We start from the raw sequence: 24,210 nt of genomic DNA, 5'->3' as shown, positions 1-24,210 counted from the left end.
CGGTATTGAATACAAGAGTTTGTATCTTTGCAACCTAAATGATCTTGTACATTTAAATAATTATAGATTGCATGCTGTAAAAATGCAATTAGTTTGGCACTAACTTGAATATGTACAATGTAATTCAAGCATAAATTCTGAAGTAGAGCTCACAGACCTGCTGTGTAGTCAAGCTGAACCCTCTTCCTGGTATGGAATGGCAGAAATTTTCATGATACAAATAGAATGTAAGTCAGCTTCCCTATAACCTCAGTCTTCCTCCAATAGAATTAATGCATTATGAACTGGTCCTGTTCAGACAAAATAGTTCTTGAGTCCTGAGACAACTGAATACTTTTCATAGTATTTAAAGCCATACAACAGCATTAAGATTTTTTTTTCAGAAATAATTAATGATAAAATATCCTTATTTTTCATTTGATATATATTTACAAAAGTGTATTCACATATTGCTGAAAAGGATAAATATTTAAATAGAAGATAAGCATTATCAAAATAATTGTATTTCTTTTATTTACATCATTTTGATAAATAGAATGAAATATTTTGCTACAACAGGAGCTACACTATGAAAATGCTATGAAAAGGGACTAGTTTCTAGTTTTTAAGTAGAGTTAATCAGTTCAATTATCACATTATGTTTTCCTTTCCAATAGCCACCACATTGGTGGGCTGAAAATTATCTTGGCCTAAATTGAGTTCTACCCTCTTTGATTTGAGCTCTTACAACCTTCTGAAATGGAAATACCAGAAGTTTGTTTTTTACACACTCAAAAAAATGCATAACGTTTTACTGCTGAGACATGTCATATACAGATTAAACAAACATTACATGGAATCATTTTAATAAGAAGTCCTTCAGTCTAAAATATATGAAACTGAGATGATTTTGCTTGGAATGATCAGTGCCAAAGAAAATCAGCAAAAGGAGAAGAAAAAAATTCTTTATTTTTATCCAAATATATTAGACTTCATAATTTAGTTATTTTCAACAAAAACTTCACCATGTATCATCCAAACCAGGACACTGTAAGAGTGAAAGGGAGTACTACTAATAATTACACAGGAACAACAGATAGAAACAAATTTTCCTGGGTATACCGGGACCTATCATGAACCTAGAAAGAGGGGTTAAACTGCAATTACATGCAGAAATCATACCTTTCCCACACGCATGTGGAAAAGATAAAAGAATACCATTCACTCAGATAAATTAATTTTGGCAATAGTAGCTCTTTCTCATCATTCAGGTTTCTGTTTAGAAATATTATCCCTTCCTGAAGGCAGTTATCTCTTCCAAAATAATCAATTCTTACTCCACACATTCATTTTCCATCATGCTACCCTGTTTTTATTCTCTTAATATATATTTTACTACCTAAAATTGTCTCATTTGTTTTTTGTCTGTCTCCTTCTCACTGATATGCAGTGTTCATGGTGAGCAGTGACTTCCTTTGACTTAGTCACGTCCAAATCCCCAGGAACTAAAAAATGCTTAGGACATAGAAGGCATGCAAAATTTTGTGGAATGGATTAATACATTTGGAGAGCTTGTTTTGGTTTCCACATTCTCCTTGGTACCAAAGACAAATTAAAATGACTCTCCAAAGTAAATTATGGCTCTATTTAGTTTTAAGTTGTTGGACTAAATGATCTCTACACTTCCACTGCAAATAAATATACCATGACCTTTGGACCCTGTTCTTTCTGTCACTATTTTGTTTATATCCAGCCAATAAAAAAGTTTGGTGACCAATGATTAGGGCAACCCACTCTATTCACAGTGGATGGATGCTCAAGGTAGACCATTTTGTCAGTAATAATTCCCTGGTATATATTTGCACCTACAGTATTCGGTTGATACAGAGGTAGCCAGAAGGTATTATTGTAGTTAATAATGGAATCGTTGATGTAATAATTTGCCAATAATTAAATTATCACAGAATTGCTAAAGAATAGGAAGCAATGGGTGTCCAAATCAGCCATTAAAAATTTACGTATTAATGAAAAGTGGATTAATTCTGAGCAGACTTATATTGCAATGCCCTAAGAAATATTATAGGAAAACCCATGATATTCTGATAAGGAGCACTTATAAATTTTCATAAAAATCTCTGCATTCCAAATCTTTATTTTGAAAGGGTTCTACTGATCAATAGTTTTGATTCCCACTAAAGAGTCATAAATATCAGACATTGGGGTTAGAAAACAGTACTGCTAAAATTATTTGGGTAGACCAGGGATCCAAGACACCAGTAAAACTATGTAAGATATCTTCAATTCATCTAATTTTAATTTCTCTCAGTTCTGTACAAAATATTACTCCTGAACTATGAGTGACAGGCATGGGATAGTTTCCCCAGGTGAGAAAAAATCTATCCTGTTACAACAAATGCCATAAATAAGAAAACAGCATAAAAAAGAGACTCAATTAGACATACATATTTTAAGCATAAATATTTATCATCTGTTTCACTGCATTGTGTGTCTCTTTAAAGATAAATTATTGTTTTTAAAATGAATAGAAAGTTCCAGAAAAAGAGTGAAAATGTTTCCAACTGACTCAGTTTGAAACAGGGACCATTAATTATGTATTTTCATACAGATTCTGATATATTTAATAAAACTTGGCTACTATTACAATGATTCAGCATTTGTTCAGAGCTCATATCTGTATTAGATCATATACAGAGCAGATTTCCAGATTTTAATTAGTCCAGGAATAGACCAATTCTCAAATTAATTAACATTTATTCCCCCCAGTACTAGCAATTTTTAAAAATCATAAGAAAAGTTCTATGATATACCATATACTGGTATGTTCTAAAATTTACAAGTTAAATATATAATGGTTATATTTTTGCAGGGCCATAAATAGCACAAACTTGTGTGACTCTTTCATATAAAGTACAATCGAAAACCTTGCAGGACCTTAAACAGTAGAAAACATTAAATCAGATTTGATTTTAAAATGACAAATAATTTAAGGCTAAAATATTTGGTATTAATAATTAATGCCAGTAGCCTTCCTAGTCTAATAAAGTAAACATGCACAAGAACTACAACTTAGAACAAAACATCACAATTTTATCAGATATATATGTATGTATGTGTGTGTATATGTGTGTGCATGTATATGTATATGTGTGAACACATATACATATGTATGTAGTTTTGTCGCCCTGAAAGCTATCCACTCATTTGGCTTAATACATATGTTAGAAATGTTGGGAGAGTACCTCCCCTTTAAATATATATATATATATATTTTTTTTTCCAGAATATACAATATAAATATGTCATATATAAATCATGCCATAAAACTAAATGCAAAATTTGCACATTATTGCATGCTTGATGTGATAATACATGCCCATTAATTACTTCCTTATAATGTCCTCCCTTCATAACTTTTGCTTTCGGTAAAGTAGCAATAACCGGGAAGGAAGGACTCTCAAATATGCTTACAGGACTGGGGGGAAAATGTACCTTTCAGATTCCTTAGGGAGGAATACCTCATCAGCCAAATATTGGACAATTACTAAATCAAACATTAAATAATGCCTAAGGAGGTGTTTTGCTATGTGAAGCGATCAGAGTTCATTTTTCTTAATTTGGCTGGAAGATTCCCTTCCATCCTAGCTACTCCTCCAGCCATCTTTTGAAGCTTTGGTGGCAAATCAGCCACAGACTGGCTCATAGGATCAGATAACATCTTGGTTGCTTTAGATACCAGTTTTTCTTCTGAGTTGCCAGGAACTGAACTTATTCGTTGAAGTTTCATGGGTAAATCTCCCAAGCTGTAGGCTTTTTCTGAAGTTGTAGAACTCATTCTCAAGAGTTTTTTGGGAAAGTCTTCTCTTCCAGTAATTTTCTGAAGCTTAGATGGAAGTTTTGTAGTAATGTCGTCTAGTCCATCTAAGCATTCCACAGAATTATGTCTTTCTTTGCTGTTAGTTATGGCTGGTGCTATTAACGGGGATGACATGAGAAGCATTTCCTCCTGCTCTTTCACACTGTAAGGTGGGGTGGGGACTTCAAATGTTGCATGGAACTGGGAGTAATCAACTTTAAAGAATCCTTCTTCTAAAGAAATTACAGGAAAAAAACGATGACCCCAAAGAACTTCATCTTCAGTGTATGATGTTCGAGCTTGGCAAGTCATCCCTACAAGCAAAGAGAAAATGCTTGATAAATTATGCATAGTGGGAGCACAGGGAAAGCTAGTTTGACCTAAAAAATTCATTTTCTTTTTTACGTAAGTTTTGGACTGTTTATCTGAATAAACTGAGTAATAGATCAGGTTACGAGTTTTACTATAAGTTAATAGCTTTGATAAATATACTTTCTTCCAGTGAAAAACACTGGTGCTGACACTGTTCATGTTTGAAGGGTCATACATCATAACATAATTGATTGTTTAATTTTCATAAACCAAAAGTAAAAACGACAGAATAATTTCAGAACATATGTACCTTTGTAAGGAGATAGTGGAGAAATCATATAATCATTTTCCATCATTTGAGAAGCAATGTGACATATAAAACAAACCTGACTTTGAATCCAAACTTTACCACTGTGTAAACTTCAGAAAGATACTTAACTGAGTATCATTTTCCTCTTCTGTACAGCCTAGAAAACACCACTCTCATAGGATTGCTATAAACATGAAATAAAATTACATATACAGAAATGCAAAATGTACCATATAACGTATACAGATAGTTGGCTTTCAACAACTTAGAGCTCACTTTTTTCTCTTCACACAGTGAAGGCTTGCAATGGGAGGTAAGAGGACCAAAGACAACTCTGCCAAGTATTTGCTAAATGAATAAAAGGTGAAATATTTCTGTGTTGGATAATGAAAAGTCACTTTGGTGGTTCTATCCTTTTGGATCTGTAAGGTCAGGATGAACTTTTGCTCAAACTTTAGAAATCCAATGCTAAAATCAGTAATGAGGGCCATGTGCTGTGTCCATGTCCATTCCTGCTCTAGGAATATCTGGAACTAGATGCTGGATATTAAATGTAATATTTTGCTCTTTATATATATGATGTTGCTTGGATATCATTTACCTCATGGTACTCTGATTTACTCAATTTTGTTCCCTTCATAAAACAATTATTTATATTGAGTTTCTATCAATTCAGTCAACCTCTAAATATCTGTTTTATGAAGACTGGAAGTAGATGAGTAAATTAAAACCATATATCAAGTTTCAGTCTTATAGGAGTATTATTCAAAAGATGTAATTTTCTTTAAGTAGTAAAATTCACTGATTTCCTCAACCTTTACAATCAGACTTCTATTAAAGGCTATTAAAATGTAAAATAATGAATGAATTAAAAAAATCATATCATCCCTTCAATAATTAAGTATGATTTAAACAAGTAATTACAGTCTTCATTCATTTCAATTCTCCCCTGTCACACTGTAAGTAATTTCTATTGTTTTTAATCCTGGATAAAAAAGGATAGTCTGCCTTTTTTCCGCCCTGACTATTAAGCACACATAAAATAGTTACAGAGAATTAGGATAAAATGTATTAGTAAAAAGCCACATTGAAGATAAATTAAATCATTCATAGAATCCTTCCAAATCTTGCCTTATGAATATTATGTTATACAGGGGAACTTCAAAAAGTTCATGGAAAAATTCATATTATTTTTCAATTCTATTTTTCCATGAACTTTTTGAAATATTCTCGTATATCACCAGGAAACTAGTTGTTATCACTATATACTATTTTTCTCGACATTTTTTAAAAGAAACTTATGTAGAAAACAAATTCCTATCATACAGCAGGCATTGTGTTAGGTGCTCTCTCTCTTTCTCTATTATTTTCTAATCCTCAATCTAGTCCTGTTAAGAAGATCTTCTTATGACCATTTTAAAGATAAGGAATCTAGTGCTCAGAGAAGTTAAGTCTCTTGACCTTTTTGGGCACAGATGTAGTAAGCTGTAAGCTGTAGAGAAAAGATTCTAGTATTTTGTGATTTCTCTATGTGTGTGTGGCTTTTTTTTTTTTTTAACTTTGCCATAATGCCTCTATTATTTTAATTAGGAACTTGATTCCAAACAATTTATTACTTTAACTCTGTCATGGTGTAAATATGACAGTGACCAAATATCAGCATTCATAATCAATACTATGTTAGGAGTAGCCTCTGGGTTGGGGGAAAAATATATGTATATTTTCTCATATATATATATATGAAATGAGTTTAAAAAATAGTTTGTAAGTTTTATAGACACACACACAGCAGCATCCTGTATTTTCCAATAATTTTCTAGTCTGTGACTAAATGTCTCATTAGAAAAAATTCTAGATTATGACCCAATCAGAAAAGATATAAAATCTATTTCCTGATATATTACTTGATTTTACTTAGAAAAATTTAGAGAAACAGAAAAGTGCCTAGAATAAAGAACAAATACCTGATGTTTGTATCCATTAAGATACGAAATAATTTTTAAAATGTTGAAGTACTCTCTAATTTCTCCCTGAAATTAATCATGCTCATAAATTCTCTATGTATCTTTCCAGTACAGAACATTAATTTAAATTTAAGAAAAAAGGTTATAAATGTACTTTTACTGTTAAGTGATAGTACTTTCCTTATAACCTACTTTAATTTTAAAAACTTCATTGAAAATTGAGCATTATCTGAAATGAGGGGATGTACTCGATACAATTCAGTGTTTTGAAATGTAAGGTAGATTTCTAGGTTTGTCCTTTGATCAATATAAATGCATGTATATACTGAGTTAAAGTAAAGTCAGGGGCTGGCCAGTTAGCTCCGTTGATTAGAGTGTAGTCCTGATAACACCAAGCTCCAGTGTCTGATCCCGGTACTGGCCAGATGCCAAAACAAACAAACAAACAAACAACCAAAAAAAACCAAACTGAATTTAGATGATGAACTGTGTTCGGTTATTTCTAACACCAACAAATACTGAAACAAAATTTGATGATTATGACCACCTTAGCCCATTTCATTTTGGTAATATTTTTAATATATATATATTAGAAAATAATATGAAGTTAGACATAAAAATTCTGGCCTGGCTATTTACCATTACAATATACCACACTGATGATCCTTAATCATCAGTGTTGTTTCCTTGAGTTGTTTCCTATAGGGTTTTCAGAAGTCATGGAGAAGTACTAGAAGGATTTAAAGGAAGGGAAAAAATGGGGGAGATAAAAATCTTATAAAATGTTTACTCTGGGGAAACAGGCCATTGATTATTAAGGTACTCAGGTGCTTTGACATCTATAGTGGGAACAGATATTCAAGTGTTTGTTTGCATTAAAATATCTGTAAGTATTGTTATTGAAATGCCAGTCCATGATTTTGACTAAAAAGGAAGGTGGAGATTCTATTCTACTATGTAAAATAAACTTTACTTCTATCTACAGCAAACTGATATAATGTGAGGCAACATCTTTATATAACTGAAAAGTATATGAATTTGGCTGCCAATTCCACTACTAAATACGTAGCTCATGAAAATTACTTAAAGCTGTCTGAGCCTGTTTTCTCTTTTATAAGCTAAATATAACAACACCCTCTAAACCTTTCAAGAGTTTAAAAGTCAAGGGCACAAAACTGTGCTCGGTGATGAGGAGGCCAAACTCAATAATGACAGCTGTTTTTATCATTCTGTAATGATCATTTACATTTCCTTTTCTTCCTGAAAATTAGTGATAATGCAGTAATATAGGTGGGGAATTTTGACATATTAGTAATTTGGCTCATATTAGCAATACAGAAAATTAAATTTAAAAATCTCTGATATCAATTAAATATTCAAAATGTTTAAAAATATATTTTAAAAAGTTGCATTACTCATATTCACAACTTTTGGAGTTTCTAAGCATTTTCCATCTAAGTACCCCTAATAGCAGGGGAGACGAAGTATGGGAACTTGAGGTGTATAAAAGGCTTGCAGCAAGCCAAACAGCTAAAATCATTTAAAATACAGTACCATGTTAATTACACTAAGAACATTTGTCAGCATTTTACCTTTGTTCTTCTGCTGTTCCTTTCACACTTTTCATTACGTTTTGGTACACAAATATCAAACACTTCCCATTCACAACCACCAGAGTTTTAAAATCTGTTTCTTATTATTTTGCAATCAGTATAAGAATAATGATACGGAAACTTTACAAATTGGGTAACTGGAAAATGTCTATGATTGTCAATCTGCGGTTTAGACAAAGATCTATTTCTTTTTGCAAAAGTTATCCCCAAATGGTGTTGAAAATGCAAATTTCAAATAAGAAGTTTTAAAGTAGATATAATTATGTTTTCTAAGAACATGTGTGTATCATAGCATTCTTCTAGAATGCTTTATTTTATATTTCTTACTCTAATTTAAATTGTTTTAAAATAAGCAATGCATAGATTCACAATTGTGCCATTTGATTTAAAATAAATGCAGGTGAATACCATTATTCAAAGGGTATTATGTGATTGCACTTCTTAGCTGTCAATACAACTGTTTGCATGTTTTAACTGGATTCCAGACTTGAACAAATGTGGTGAAAATCAACACGAGCTCATCTCTGTGGAAACTGGAGAAGCAACAGATGCTGCTACTGGAAATAGCTGGGGCTTCTGAATCCTCAGATGAAAAACATTTTGTGAAAAAGATTTATTCTGTGCCTTGATTTGTAGATTTAAAAGGGTATATATTATTGTTCAAAGTCATTTATTCCAGCATAATTATATATGTTTAAAATGGTAAAAGCAATGTGGTCTAACCTCTTTATTACTGACATTTCCCTTTCCAGGTTCTGCCTTTACACCACACTAACTTTATCTCTTTAACTGAATTGAATGTTCATTCAAAAACAGGTCTGAAAGCTTTTAAAGTGAGAATAACAAAGTGAGTTGTTATTTGACAAGGTCTTAGTTAAATTTCAGAATACCTCTAACTTATTCTCCATTATTTCTCCTGGCCAGAGATGGTGCATACGAGGTGGTTACGACATGGTTAAAGACAATATAACTACAAACCAAGGGTAATTCCGGATGCTGTGACATAGAAAATATACAATCAATAACTTCTGCACAGTGGGGGCTTTATCTAAACTCTACCTAATATAGAAGTTGCTTTGAGAGAAAGAGGGGGTGTGGGACAGAGAAAGAGATAGAACATTCTCCTGTAATGGTTGTGTTTTACCATGCGTGCACTAAAAAACAAAAGCAAAAAACTTCTTCAGTTAAGGCATGTAATAATAATACCTGTATAGGGCTATGTGCCAAGTACCTGTCTAAAAACTTTTTACAAGTTGTCTTCAATCCTTACAACTCTTTGAGAAAGGTAATCATCTCCTTTCCTATTTTCTATAGGTGGAAACTGAGTCACAGAGTGGTTACAAGATAGTAAGATCATACAGAGGAGGTGAAGCTGGAATTTGAAGTCAAGAAATCAGGCTTGAGAATTCATTCTCTTAATGCTTATATTATACTGCCTCTCTATCAAGTTGTACTGTGTATAGCTGGAAAAAAGGAACAAGAGAGAGTTTAGCATCAGAAATAAAGTTAATGAATATTCAACTGAAAGTGTCAACTTTTGGGTACAAGAGCATCATTCTTTGATTTTGTGGTCAAGGGGGATCAGAATTTGCACAGCCCCGTGGAGTAAGTACGCTGGTGCCAGACAACCCTGCTGCCACATGCCAGCTCCATTATTTATGCTGTTTAACTTTGGGAAGGTGCCTTTGCCTCTCTGAACCTCAGTTTTTCTAATGTTTAAGATTAAAATAATAATAGTACTTAAGTTCTAGAATCATCAGAATAATTTTAGGAGATATTGTATGCAATATGTTTAGCAATATGCTTTGCAATATGTTTAGCAAAATCTTAATAAATATTAGCTATCATTGTATTTTATTACATTATTATATCTATTATTATATGTGGAAAAAGCATGGGAAACCAAAAAGATCAGTAAACTTCTAGGAATTAAAACATTAATGAATCATCTTTTGACAGAACAGGGAAAAAATATTTGCTTATGTTCTTTTGGTTAGAATTGGTATTTATTAATAGTAGAAATAATAGTGACAATTTTAATTACACTGTGAGGACTTAACAATGTGCTGAGAGACGCCTGATTTGGGCGATCAATCAGTCAGGAGAGACCCTCCCAAGGAACAACGAGACCACGGCTCCGGATGCAATTAGCAAGAGGTTTTATTGAACACACGGGTACCCGGGCGGCTCAGTCTCTCGGTAGACTGGCGCGCCGAGTAGAGTTTTTGAGCTTGTTTTATAGCAAAAAGCGCGGGTACAGAAGCGAGAAGCAAGGTAATTGGTCGGTTTAAACAAGGCCAGGGAAAAGCGCGGGTACAGAAGCGAGAAGCAAGGTAATTGGTCGGTTTAAACAAGGCCAGGGAAAAGCGCGGGTCATGTGGGAGTTCTTGAAACAGCTGAAGGGCGCCCTGGAAACTGCTGTTGATTTTTTTTTTTTTTTTTTTTTTACTAGGGTATTTTTCTGTGCCTTGCGGAATGGCGTTACTGCGGCTAGCTTGGAAAACACTTCTTTCATTCCCCCATTTCTCTTGTGGGAAGCTCTAATCTTAGAGCGAATTTAGAGGTTGTCTTCGTTGTCTAGGGTCTGATATTTTTGTCTAAGGACCAGAATTTTTACTGCACTTACCCTGTCATTGATGAACTGGACTAACCTATTGATGATGCAGGGCCCGAGGGTGAACAACAGAAGGAGGAGCAATAGGGGCCCGGCGATGGTTGATAGGAGGGTAGTGAACCAAGGGGAGTTATTGAACCACCCTTCATACCAGTTTTGGTTTTTCTGGCGCTCCAACTGTCTTTTATCTAGTCTCTCTCTGAGTTTTCTCATGGAGTCTCGCACCACACCTGAGTGGTCTACATAAAAACAGCACTCTTCTCTTAGGGCCGCGCAGAGGCCTCCTTCTCTTAGAAACAGTAGGTCAAGGCCTCTTCTATTTTGGAGTACTACCTCCGATAGGGAAGTCAGCGAGTCCTCCAGCTTGCTGATTGAGTCCTGGAGGACCCGGAGGTCAGTATCCATGGCGGTCTGGAGGCTGGCTAGGCCTTGTTGGAGGTCTATGGGCCCTTTAACTAGGGCGGATGCGCCAGTACCTATACCTGCTGCGACCCCCAACCCCAGAAGAACAGCTAGGGTAAGTGAGACAGGCTCTCTTTTAACCCTGGGGTGAGGATCGTCATAGGCCTGCAACAAAGTTTCTTCAGAATGGTAATAGATGCGAGGGACCAGCTGGATCAGGATACAGAAATCTTTAGACTGATTAAAAACTGAGGTGGAGAGGCAGGGGGTGAGGCCGGTGCTGCAGGCCCACCAGCTATGGTTGGTGGGGAGCAGGTACTGATGTTCCGTGGAGGAGTTGATGGGTAGGGTCTGATTGCAAAGATGCTGATGGGTAGAGGGCACCTTTCCTATGCACGACCCGTGTCCTGAGACCTCAGTGAGGGTAAGCTTTCCTTGGCTCTCCCAGCGGCACTGGGTATAGTTGGAGGTATAAGTGAAGGCCCCTCCTAAGGAGGCAACTCCTTCATAATAAGGGGGACCCAAGGCCAAACAGAGCCAGCAAGACTTCGTGGCGTCTGGGTCGGTAGCATTTAAGGCTAGGAAGGCCCCCCTCACAAGGCCAAAGAGTCTGTCGCCCGTGGTGGGAGACAGGGTGTTCAGGACAACACTTCCCTCCAGTACCGTGGGGACTTGGCTAGGAGCCGCCGAGGGTTGAGAGATGGGCGGCGCTTCCCTCGTTGGGGAAGGGGGGTTTTTGTTAGGGGGTCCTTGTTTCGCAAGGACGGAGTTGGGGCCCACTGTCTCAGCTGGCTTGCTGGTGATCTCTAACCGAATGGTCAACTGTACGCCTGGATATCCAGACACATAGAATCCCAATCCCCAGGTTTTTCCTATTATCCACTCTTTGGATTGCCGTCCTTGTTCTGTGAAATTTATTTTAAGGGGGTTACACCAGCCGGTTTTTTCACAGGTTGCCAGTAGGGCACCCCATGATCGCTCTGTGTCATTCCATTTTACAGTTATGAGGTCCCAGGAGGACGTAGGTTGCCAATAAACAGTCCCCGTGGTTTCACAACCCCATTCTTTACAATACAGGGATTCTAGCCCTCCACACCTTCTAGCTTCTGAAAGGGACCGGCCATCCCGGGGACACACGTAGAAGGTGGAACTTGCCATTCTGGTCCTAGCCTTAGGGTAGCTGCATCCTATGGCTCCCCAGGTGATCTGTCTATAAGCGTTCTCATAGTTTGAGTCAGGGGGTCTGACTCTCTTAGAGGTTGATACATCGGTTTCTGGGATATCCCAGGACTCAAGACCGGCCGCCAGGGCACATACATCAGGTGTAAGAATGGGCCACCAAGTCCAAGGGGGCTGGACTTTCTCTGTCTTCCAGACAACGTTCCCAGTTTGGGACAGTACCTGCCAGGTGAGGGTCACAGGCTGGTGAGGGTTTTCATTCCAACTTGTTCTGCCGCCGCCGAAAACGCAGCTTAAGAGGATGATCAGTCTTTTCCAGCTCCCAAGACTCATCTGGTGCCGAGGGTGGTGCAGGCTTGAGGTGAGAAGCATGGACCCAGGCAGCGATACCGTCGACTTTTACTGCGGTCGGGGTGGTCAGCAACACCAGGTACGGGCCTTTCCACCGAGGCTCAAGGCTGCTGGGTCGGTGGCGTCTGACAAGCACTCGGTCTCCGACCTGGAACGGGTGGGGGATTGTCACGGTACCGGGCTTGTACACCTCCTTGATCTGGTCCCAGATCTGGGTCCTCACAACTTCTAAAGCCTGCGGCTGTGTTGTAGTCCCACTGAGGTCGATTGAGGGGGAAGGCCTCATTAATGAGGTTGTCGAGTTGAGTAGGGGCCCCGTTGTCCCCCAGGACATTCTTGCGGGCCTCGAGGAGAATCCTTTCTCGTTCCTCCGTGGTGAAGAGAATCTGTAGGAGCTGTTGGCAATCGTCCCAGGTGGGCTGATGAGAAAACATAAGAGACTCAAGGAGCCCCGTGAGTCCTGCTGGATTTTCAGAAAAAGAAGGATGATTAGATTTCCAATTATAAAGATCTGCTGAAGAGAAAGGCCAATATTGCAGAGGGACTAGGCCGTTGGGCTCGGCTGGGGGTCCTATGGCTCGGAGGGGTAAAATCACAGTGGAGTCAGGACCCGAGTCGTCTGCCGGACTGCGGGCACGGCGACTCCTGGTCCCCGCGGCTGGTCCCTCAGGATCGGAAATATCGGGCGCCTGGACCGGCGCCGGTCCGACCGCCTGAGGGGCCAGAGGAGGTGGCAGGGCTGCCGGATAGGGCGGGGGCTCAGAGAGAAGGAGCAAGTCGTCTGTTGCCGGGTAAATGGGGGGTCGGGGAGGAGCGGATGGCCTCTCTGGACTGGAGACGACAGCGACCTTGACGGAGGGCGGCATCCATGGTGGGGGACTCTGGGCGAGGTCTTGCCACACCACGATATATGGAACTTGGTCCGGGTGTCCCCCGATTTCCTGAAAGACAATCCTTTTAACTGCGGAAATAACAGAAACATTAAAAGTTCCTTCCGGCGGCCACCCGACACCGAACGTGGGCCACTCGGAGGTACAAAAGGTCCGCCATTTTCCCTTTCTGATTTCCACGGACAGATTGTGAGCCCTTGCTCTTACGTCCCTCCAGTGATCTAGAGTGAGGGAGAGAGGGGTAGAGTTATTTTGTCCCATTTCGAAGAGAGGGACCACGACACAGAGGCCTATCAGGAACAAAACAAAAAGAAACCAGAAACGGCGGCGAGATCGAGTAGCGTAGAGACAAAAGAAGGAGTCAGATGGCAGAGCGCGCCTCTCTAGACGCGGCAGTGGGATCAGAACATAATGATCCTCTCCTGAGGGGTCCACCAGGCGTCCCTGGTCCTCCCCTGATCCTGGGACGTCTCCCAGGATTACCGGGCGGTGAGCCCCCGAACACGTCTGTTCGCTACTCACACGTCGCTCCCAGAGCGATCAGCCCGGAACAAACTGAAACCAAAATGCGCGCACTCAGAGGGACAGTCAGAGTTACGGAGTCAGACACAGAAACGAGACACGGAGCGATCGCTGGCCAGCTTACCTCCCGTTGGTGGGTCGGTGGTCCTTGGGTGGGGGTCTGATCCCGGACGAGCCCCCAAATGAGAGACGCCTGATTTGGGCGATCAATCAGTCAGGAGAGACCCTCCCAAGGAACAACGAGACCACGGCTCCGGATGCAATTAGCAAGAGGTTTTATTGAACACACGGGTACCCGGGCGGCTCAGTCTCTCGGTAGACTGGCGCGCCGAGTAGAGTTTTTGAGCTTGTTTTATAGCAAAAAGCGCGGGTACAGAAGCGAGAAGCAAGGTAATTGGTCGGTTTAAACAAGGCCAGGGAAAAGCGCGGGTACAGAAGCGAGAAGCAAGGTAATTGGTCGGTTTAAACAAGGCCAGGGAAAAGCGCGGGTCATGTGGGAGTTCTTGAAACAGCTGAAGGGCGCCCTGGAAACTGCTGTTGATTTTTTTTTTTTTTTTTTTTTTACTAGGGTATTTTTCTGTGCCTTGCGGAATGGCGTTACTGCGGCTAGCTTGGAAAACACTTCTTTCAGTGCCAAACATTGTGCTGTATAGATGTAACATATTTTATCTCGCTATATCATCACAACAACACTATGAACAAGATTTTATCACTTCTACATTTCAGGAAGAATACTGGAGCTTAGTAACAGAGAATAAGCAGCAGATCTAAGTCCGTAACCCATACTGATTCCTCAACCTAAGCTCTTGACCAATAATTTTACTGCCTCATGACATCATTAGTGATAGGGTATCGGAATCTGATAACAGAATTAAAAATTAATATTATTTGTATAAACATATGCGTGTATAAGTATCTTATAGACATTTGGGTTTATTAATTATTAAGGAAATTGTACACTGTTCATTTTTAATGTGGGATCCATATTTCTCAATTACCTCCCTAAGTAAACAAACTTTTAGGTATCACTATAATGATCTGAACCAAGGAGATTCTACAGAATAATCACATCTGATATTCTGGTGTCCAAAATAAGCAGGTCATGTCAGCCCTAGAGGCCATTTGCATAGTGGATAAAGCATAAGTGTTCATGTCAGACCTACCTAACACCAAACATCGAATCCCAGCTTCACCACTAATTAATGGCTGACCTCGAAAAAACTACTACATCTCCTTAAGCCTTACTTTCCCCACCTGTAAATTGAGGCCCACCCTGTTGATTTCACCTAAATATTGTGAGGATTAAATAAAATTAAGTAATATATGTAAATTGCATACACAAAAAAATCTTGGTCATTTCCTCCCAGAGGAGTCCCTAAATAAAGGCTATATGACTATGTTTCATTATGTGCGTGCACGCACACACACACACATACACACAAAGTTGAGAAATTTAACCAAAGAAAGGTTTGTTTTTTGTCCTTACATCTATCTTTGTTTACTTTTTCTTCAAGTTGGCAGTTGTTTTTATACTTGAATCAGCTAATAGTTTAGCATGCAGAGAATGTTGTATATCACAAAGTAATCTCCTAGTCCACCCTACACACTGCTCTAAGGATTACTGAATAAGGTGCCTGTTTCTTCCCTAAAGTCCTTCCAAAATTTCACCCATCCACCAGGATATAATAACTATAAGGCTTACTTGGCATTCTCTGCACTCTGCCTCTTGTGCTGCACTGAGCTGAAATTTAAAATATAAACTTTTCAAAGGAAGCTTATGATGTTGATTTTTTCATCTTGTTTATAAAACATAAAGACACTGTGTATACCACTGTTCAATAATACTAAGGTTACTGGCGTCAGGCTCTTCTGGGATATAAGTTGCAAAGCCATTAAGAATGCATAAATTGCTTCCAGAAACTGCAGTTTTCAAATAGATGGAATCCCTTTAAAGCTCAACACATTCTGCTCAGACAGACTTTCAGAGTTCCTGGCATGCATTCAACCCAATATCATCCTCTATTATTTACAAGCACTTGGTCTTACAATGTGTTCTCAGACATCGGTTTGCCATTATTGCTCAAGCTAGGTCAAAGAATTCTAAAAAAGTAAAAATAAAAAAAGAAGAAAAGCCCAATTATATTTGTCAGAAAATCAAGCTTCAATAAAAAATTTAGGGACAAATACTTCAAATGTAATACTTTAGGTTTCTGAGTTCCCAGAAGAATGAAAAAAAAAAAAAAATAGATTTTTAACAATGACCAATAGAGCAAAATGTTAGACTTCCAAAAAGAAATGTTAAGTGCAGATGCTAAGGGCCAACGGAGAGTGAAAGTATCACAGGGAATTCATGATTATATTGCTGAAAACATACTTAGGAGAAACAGGGCAGTGTTAAGCAAAAGAAAATAGGCTTCGAATAAACTTGAGATTGTTTCTGCTTGAACCATTCATAAGACATACGGCATGTTATTTATACTATCTAAACCATGATTGTCATAAAATATGAATAGTAATAAGGGATAATAATATCTATTTTATAAGGTTATTGTGACACTAAATGATATAACCTATTTATGGGCTTACCATATTACATGATAAATAATAAAGGTTCAGTCACTGGTGGCTATTATCAACCATTATTATCACTGGGATTCCAATTAATTAAAAGTTCAGTTTAGATTTATTTAAAATAATTATTAAGTGATCACCTCATTCCTCAGAAACAGCTCAAAACAAATGAAATAACTTTTATCTTATTAATCTGGCAATTTGATATAGACCATGTTGCCCATACTTACATGGAATCTAACGAAGGGCATATCATTCCACACATTATGAACTGAGTCAAGTCTACTGCCGTTGAGCAAAAGTGACTCAACTTTGTAGTAGCAACTACTTTCCCCCAAACACAACTAATTTCTCTGCGTTGTTGACCATGCACTATCTTCAGCTCTCCACCCTCATTTTATCTAGAAGCATTATAGAATTTGCCAAATTCACATTCAACTGATTATCACTTCCTTAACCTAACAACGGAAATGTTCCATTCTTAGCACACTTTTTCTGCTTTCTTTTCATAGTACCCACTAAAACATGTTTCCTTGAATTGTTAGTTATAGAATCAAAACAACAGCTACTTAAATCCATTCATGTTATTGTTTTCTTCTCTTAAGATCTAATTTTTCGCTTCCAAAACATCCCAATTGTATAAGTAGAATGTAATCCAGTTACTTTCAGAGGATAGACTATATTATAAGACTGACAACAGGAAAGATATTTTTCAAAAGGAAAAGGCAATAAATTTATAGCTTAAAAATAACCCAAATATACCATCCTTCAGGTGATGCTGGAATTTAATTATTTGGGGGAATATTAGTCCCAATCATAGGGGAAAAAAAACCCTTTTGAAATATTGTCTCAAGCAATAACATACATGTTAACTTTTTCTAAGTGTTACAGACAGATTACAATAATTAAATGCTTAGATTAATCCCTGTTTTAAGGATATTCCTAAAACTTTACAAATCTCATGACTTACAATGTGATGCTTATACAAAATAAATAAATAAAATTTAAATGAGAAATAAAAATAAACCCCAAATTTTCTAGCATGTGTTCCTAATTTCTTCAAAATCTATTTCTAAGTTACCATTACAGTTTGTCTCTTAAAAACCCTTAACATCAATAACTCCCACGCAGTCAAAAATATGTCCAGATCCTAAGTGTTTTCCATACATATATTATCATAGTTATCCCCACCACCTTATGAAGTGCGTACTATTCCTTTTTCTCATATGATTGATAAAGCTACTGAGGTAGAGATCGGTAAAGAAGTTTGTCTAAAGTCATGACTAGAGATGGCTGCAGTCAAGATAACTCAAGAGCCAGCCCTTTTAACGTCCACGCTATTGTGATACAATTTGCTTGAATGATTAACTTTTCCATTAAATAGAAGTCACTGCTTTCCATTCATATCACTTGGTCCACATGCTTCAACTGCTTGGCATGTCCTCTTCCATCTCTCCACCTTTTGACAAAATTCCTCACATTCAAAGCTCAGTTCAAATGCTTTTAATCCTATGAAGTCTTTCCTGATTTTTCTATTCTAATTTATTGTCACACACACATGTACACGTGTGCACATGCACTCAAGCACACACATTCCTCACCCACTAGGTAGTGTAAATGTTTCAATGGCACACTTAATTAACATTAACCAGTAATAATAATTAACACTTTTAAATTTATTAAACATCTCCTTTCTGCCAGGCACTTTTCTAGGTGCTCAATTACAAAGTGCTACAGTGAAGGAGTGAAGGATCAACCCTCTGAACCTCCATTTTTTCCATTTTTAAACCTATTTTTGAAAGACAAGTAGTAGTTTGTCACACAGTCCATATCCACAATGTGAGAAAACCACATTGTGGGGTGGGGAAAGAGTCTATGCAAAGCATAACCAGTTGCACCTATACTAAAGGTACAGTTCCTATTTGTTAATTCACTGCAGTCACAAATAAATTTCAAATTAGCATAAACTTCTTAAGGGAGCTCTTATCTACCTTTTTGAACCTGTAACCAAACATTATTCCAGGTATTAAATGCTCAGTGAATTCCAGAGGAGAGACAGCAGGAGGAAGAGGATTTCATAGAAAGTTAAAAATGTTAGTGGAGATGGAGTCAACTTTTTGAATGATACAGATCTCCCATGCCCATCATTAATCTACTTTACCATTACAGAGGGGCACTAACAAAAATGCAAGGTATATAATTATTAATAAAATAGATATCTTCAATATGTCAATCTGGATTGTTTTCTATGTTTTCATGATGATGCTATATCAATTATTCAACTTGTGGACTCAAAAGTTGACTTAGAAACATCAATACTAAGAGCTTCTTATATTGATTAGTGAAGTATGGGGGAGAGAATATCAAAATAAACCATATTTAATCATTGTAGAAATTATGAATAACTCTTGCACAAAAAGGCAAGACATACTTGCTGATAAATCACATTCAATGATAACTAGTTTTTTTCTTACATCTTTGTAAAATTATACAGATACAGATAGATGTTTATATAGATACATTCACTAGAGAGATTATATTTATCTGCATTTAACCATTAAAACATAAGATAATTAAATTAACCAGAAATTTTTGATACACTGAAATACTTGATCTCCATTGAATCTAAAGTTTTAGCGAAATTTCTACCATCAGTAACTATTATTGACCACCTTATAAAATCGATATATCTATTTTTACCTGATAATTTAAAACTTATTTTCCCCTTAACTCATGAGTCTTACTTTTTACATAGCCTGCCACGTCTTTTTCAATCACAAACTATAGCTATTTTTTAACATCTCCTTTGGCAGAAATTCAAATACATTTTGTTTGCTTGCAGGCTTAGAAGAGAGCCTGAATAAATATTTGCAATTCAGCAGTTGTTCTGGTTCTCTGATTTGCAGTAAAAGGTCAGAGAATTTTGCTTCTAATTTTCTGGCCTGTTATTTATAGAGCCTAAATGAAAGATAAATTCTCTGTAATTTTATGGGAACTATTTCTGAGTGTCTTTTATTTTGGGTGTGAAAATGCTGCATCACACTAATAATCACAAACAAATGATATTTTAGCACATGTATTTTAAAAGAAAAATGACTGATTGGTACAAACATGTACATACAAGTCTTTTGAAAGAATTTAATTTTTTTTGCCATGGCATAAACAGGCATTTAAAATCAAACTATTAAAAGTTTTCCTGAACTATACAGTCTCTGATCTACTTAGATATTATTATAATTTACTTAAATTTTATTTAAAAAAATCATTTAAAGAAAAAGTCAAAGATATAAAATGTTGAGGCAAATAGCATGTGAGACAGTGACATCCTTGACATTGACATTTTCAGAAAGAAAATGATAAACGGACTGTAAGTTTATGCTAAAATGCAGCTTAACTCCTAAGGCAGCCTAGATTTTCTCCTGGACTTTAAAGTGAAAAATGATCTGCCTACAAGTAGTCCTTTAACATAGAGAGCCAGGGTCTAGAGGCAAAATTCTCAAATGACCCGGTGATCTTTTGAGAAATTTTATCACATGCAGTATATCTTTGCAGAATGTTTTGACATGTATAAGCAGAATTATCCATATCATACAAATGATGCTAAGATATACAATATACAAAACTGCCTAGTATTCAAAAGCTCATCAATACTGCAAGACAACATAGCCAGGATCTAAACAAGGAAGAGAGAAAGGAGGAAGATCAGGTGAGTTAACTCACCTGGAATTTTGGAAATCAAGCTTTTTGGCCAGATTCCCACTTAGGAATCGTAAAACAGAAATAATGTTTGGTAAAGATAAGATTTACTTTTAGGCCATAAACACCCACAAGTATCAATATTTGTGTCAGAATCAGAAACTATATTCTTACACATTTGGTCAATTTTAATATCCTTTGAGCTAGTGATGTTTATTTTTAAATATGTCACTTAGTTCTAGATGACAAACAGAAAGGAAAAATTAAAATATAATTTAATGCCTGCAGTTATTTTATTTCAAGTCATATTCTACTCTGCCTAATAAACATCTCAGATGTTAACAAACTAATATTCCCAATTAACCTACAAAATACATGAACTGTGTATGATTAAATCATCTCATGAATGTTGCCATAAATACCCAAAATTATACTGAGACTGTTTCATACACTAATGCATATCTTTAATAAAAGTTCTAGAGGGAAAAAATGACAGAAATGTGTCTGCATTTAGAGTTAAGAATAATAAAAATATTTTAAGCCAAATCAAAAGGAAGAATATTGGAGGTACTGATTTTAAAAAATGAGAAAAGAAGCCAGTTGGGAGGTGGAGGAGGGAGATTATTTTTCAGGTATGTTAGTATGAAGTAATGTAGATAATCCATAACAATAATATGATCTAATATTTACTGCATATATATTGTCAGTTAAGTCCTATGACAAAAGGTTTAAATGATTTATTCCAAATCCCTGTGAAAGTTACTACATCTTTTTTTTTTTTTTTTTGGATGAAAAGCGTATATCTAAAAAAATGGGCAAACAATCTGAACAGAAACCTCACCAAAGAAGATGTACTAATGATGAGTAAGCTTGAGAAAAGATGCTCAACATTATATGACATCAGGAAATTGCAAATTAAAACAACAGTGAGATAGCACTATGCATCTATTAGAATGGTTAAAATCCAAAACACTGACGACCCAGAACACTGACAACACGGAATGCTGGTCAGGATGTGGAGAAACAGGAACTCTCATTCATTGCTGGCAGAAATGCAAAATGACACAGCCACTTTGGAAAACAGTTTGCCAGTTGCATACAAAACTAAACATATCCTTAACATAGGCCCCAACAATCACACTCCTTGATATTAACCCAAAGGATCTGAAAACTTATGTCCATGAAAAAATATGAACAGAAAAATAAAATAAAATAAATCTGAACCGGAACGTTTATGGCAACTTTATTAACCATCACCAAAACTTGGAAGCAACAAAGATGTTCTTCAGTAGGTGAATGGACAAATAAACTGTGGTATGTTCACACAATGAAATATTATTCAGTGATAAAACGAAGTGAGCTATTTAGTCACAAAAAGATATGGGGAAACGTATCTGTATATTACTAACTGAAAGAAGCCAATCTGAAAAGGCTACATACTGTGTTATTCCAATAACATAACATTCTGGAAAATGCAACTATGGAAACAGTAAAATGATCAGTAGTTGCCAGGACTTTAGGGGGAGGGAGGGATGAATAGTTGGAATGCTGGAGATTTTTGTGACAGTGAAACGATTCCATATGATATGCAATGGAGGATACATATCATTAGGCATTTATCAAAACTCAGCATACAACATAAAGAATGGACCCTGATATAAACTGTGGTCTTGGGTTAGTAATGATGTGTCAGTGCTGGTTCTCTGATTGTTAACAGACGTTCCATGACGTGCTCGATGTTGATAGTGGGGACACTGGAGTAGGGGATGAATAGGATCTCTGTGCTTTCTCCTCAGTTTTGCTGTGAGCCTAAAATTGCTCTAAAAACTAAAGTCTATTAATAAAAATTTTTGAGGTTTAATAATTTAAAAACCAAAACCAACCAACAAACAGAAGACCCTGTATTTAAGAAGTAACTTGCTCAAGGCATCACATCTTGTAAGTGGTAGAGCCCACCTTACTTTTTTTTTTTTTTTTTTTTTTTTTGTGACCGGTAAGGGGATCGTAACCCTTGGCTTGGTGTCGCTCGCACTGTGCTCAGCCAGTGAGCGCACCGGCCATCCCTGTATAGGATCTGAACCCGCAGCCTCGGTGCTACCAGCACCACACTTGCCTGAGTGAGCCACGGGGCTGGTCCCTTACTTTTGAATTAACTATTCTTTAGAGCCCTTACTTAAGATTACCTGCTACATTGCAACCATTTCACTTTGCCATTTCACTGTAAGGGTGGACCTATGTACCAAGATGCATATGGTGAAAAAAATATTGACATAGAGATTTACCACCAAATCTGTTTTCTTGTCCAGCAATTTCTAAATTTTGGTTCTAATAGTCCATAAATCCATAATTAAAGGGATTTGCAAAATTTTTTAATGATCACTTTTGAGGGTGGAATGAGAAGTCACATAGATAAATCCTATTTTGTTGTTCTTTCACATTCACAAAATGAATGGAGGCAAGGAACAGATATGTTTTCTATGTCCTTACAGTCTAATTTCCAAAACCTAAGTCTAATGTCAAAGTTTCCACAAAGACAAAGGTATGTAAACATTCTTTAAAATTTAAAGATTTCTCCTCTATGATTAGATGCCATTATTACTGCTTACATCATCTACAAGGGCTTCATTCCTTCTGATGCTTACAGCTCCTAGTTATTTATAGGCTGTTATACTTTTTAAAATCTCCTTCTTCCTTTAAGCAGTACACACTGTTTTTTTAATCCTTCTTTAGACATCAGTTCTCTAAGTACATACAATATCTAATAAATGGCAGAAGAAGTAGAGCTTACTACAAAGCAGTATAATACAAAATCCAAGTCTAATACTGCTATGAAAATATGCTAGAATCTTAATAGAGAAATATTCCCCATCACCATCAGACAAAGGGAAATATGCATAGACTTGTTTAAGAGAAACAGAAAGTAAACTCAAAATGTCAATTGACTAGAGATGAATTTAACATGCTACTTATATGTACATTTTATTTCATAATTCTATAATTCTATTTGTACATTCTACATTTTTGTACATTTGGTTTCATAATTCTATATTCCTTTTTCCTTAAAGAGAACCACCCAAATTATGTAACTTCCATCTGCATCTGGATTTGTTCCTGCAAAGCACTTTGATGTAATCAAAGCAAGGCTCCTTGAGGTCAACTGCATGTGCAACTAAAAAGATTTGCTATTACCTACCTTGGTATTGTTTCACGAATCTTCTGTTCTTAATATTTATGAACACTGGAAGCAGGTTACACACCTTTAGTAGGCATTGTCTATTTCACCTCAATTGTACATCTTATCCATACAAATGGCCCCTTAGACACTGTTCTTAACTTGGTATCTTGCTTTCCCACCCCAAACTTAATCCTGACAACAGCTTTTGACAGCAAAACCTGGCAATTCATCCTGACTTAAGAACTCTCCCTTACAATCTCCGTTGTTCTCTTTCAAGAGGTACTCAACAAACAGTGGTTATTATTATAATTACTATTATTATTAATATTTTAATATTTATTTTCAGGAAGCAAGGTCATATTATACAAAACCATTTCCATAGTAAAAGGTTAGGCTTTTCTATCTCCTTAGAATGGGGAAAACCTTTATCAGAAAAGGAGTATTTGGAGTTGTATACTGAAAGGAAATTGCACTTATCACCTGAAAAAATGTGTTACTCCACTCAGTAGGGGGTAATTGATGTACTTTATCAAAGGCTGTGACACAGTCTCATAGTGTTTTGCAAAGATCACAACTGTTCGGTAGAGAAAATATCTGATCAGGTCAAGATTGAAGCAAGTAGACCAGCTGGGAAGGTGTAGTAAAAGACAATGGCCAAACAAGTGGCTGTAGAGAGAGATCAAAAAGATGTCTAGGAGGCAAACTTGGCAGGATTTGACAACTAATTGGATTTAGAAAGTGAGGAAGACTGGCTACCA

The 24,210-nt window shown here is 36.8% G+C and overlaps 1 protein-coding gene across 1 annotated transcript in view; it reads right to left on the bottom strand.

Annotated features, from left to right (window-relative positions):
- Positions 1-3,580: 3,580 nt before the first annotated feature.
- KCNJ3 (potassium inwardly rectifying channel subfamily J member 3) overlaps positions 3,581-24,210 on the bottom strand; it is a 151,239-nt gene continuing 130,609 nt past the window's right edge. The window contains exon 3 of the mRNA XM_063115736.1: positions 3,581-4,167. Coding sequence (XP_062971806.1) covers positions 3,581-4,167 — 587 coding nt within the window. The remainder of the gene's footprint in view (positions 4,168-24,210) is intronic.

Source organism: Cynocephalus volans, chromosome 1 (assembly GCF_027409185.1).
Source record: "Cynocephalus volans isolate mCynVol1 chromosome 1, mCynVol1.pri, whole genome shotgun sequence".
NCBI lineage: Eukaryota > Metazoa > Chordata > Mammalia > Dermoptera > Cynocephalidae > Cynocephalus > Cynocephalus volans.
This window is presented reverse-complemented; position numbering and strand designations above follow the sequence as displayed.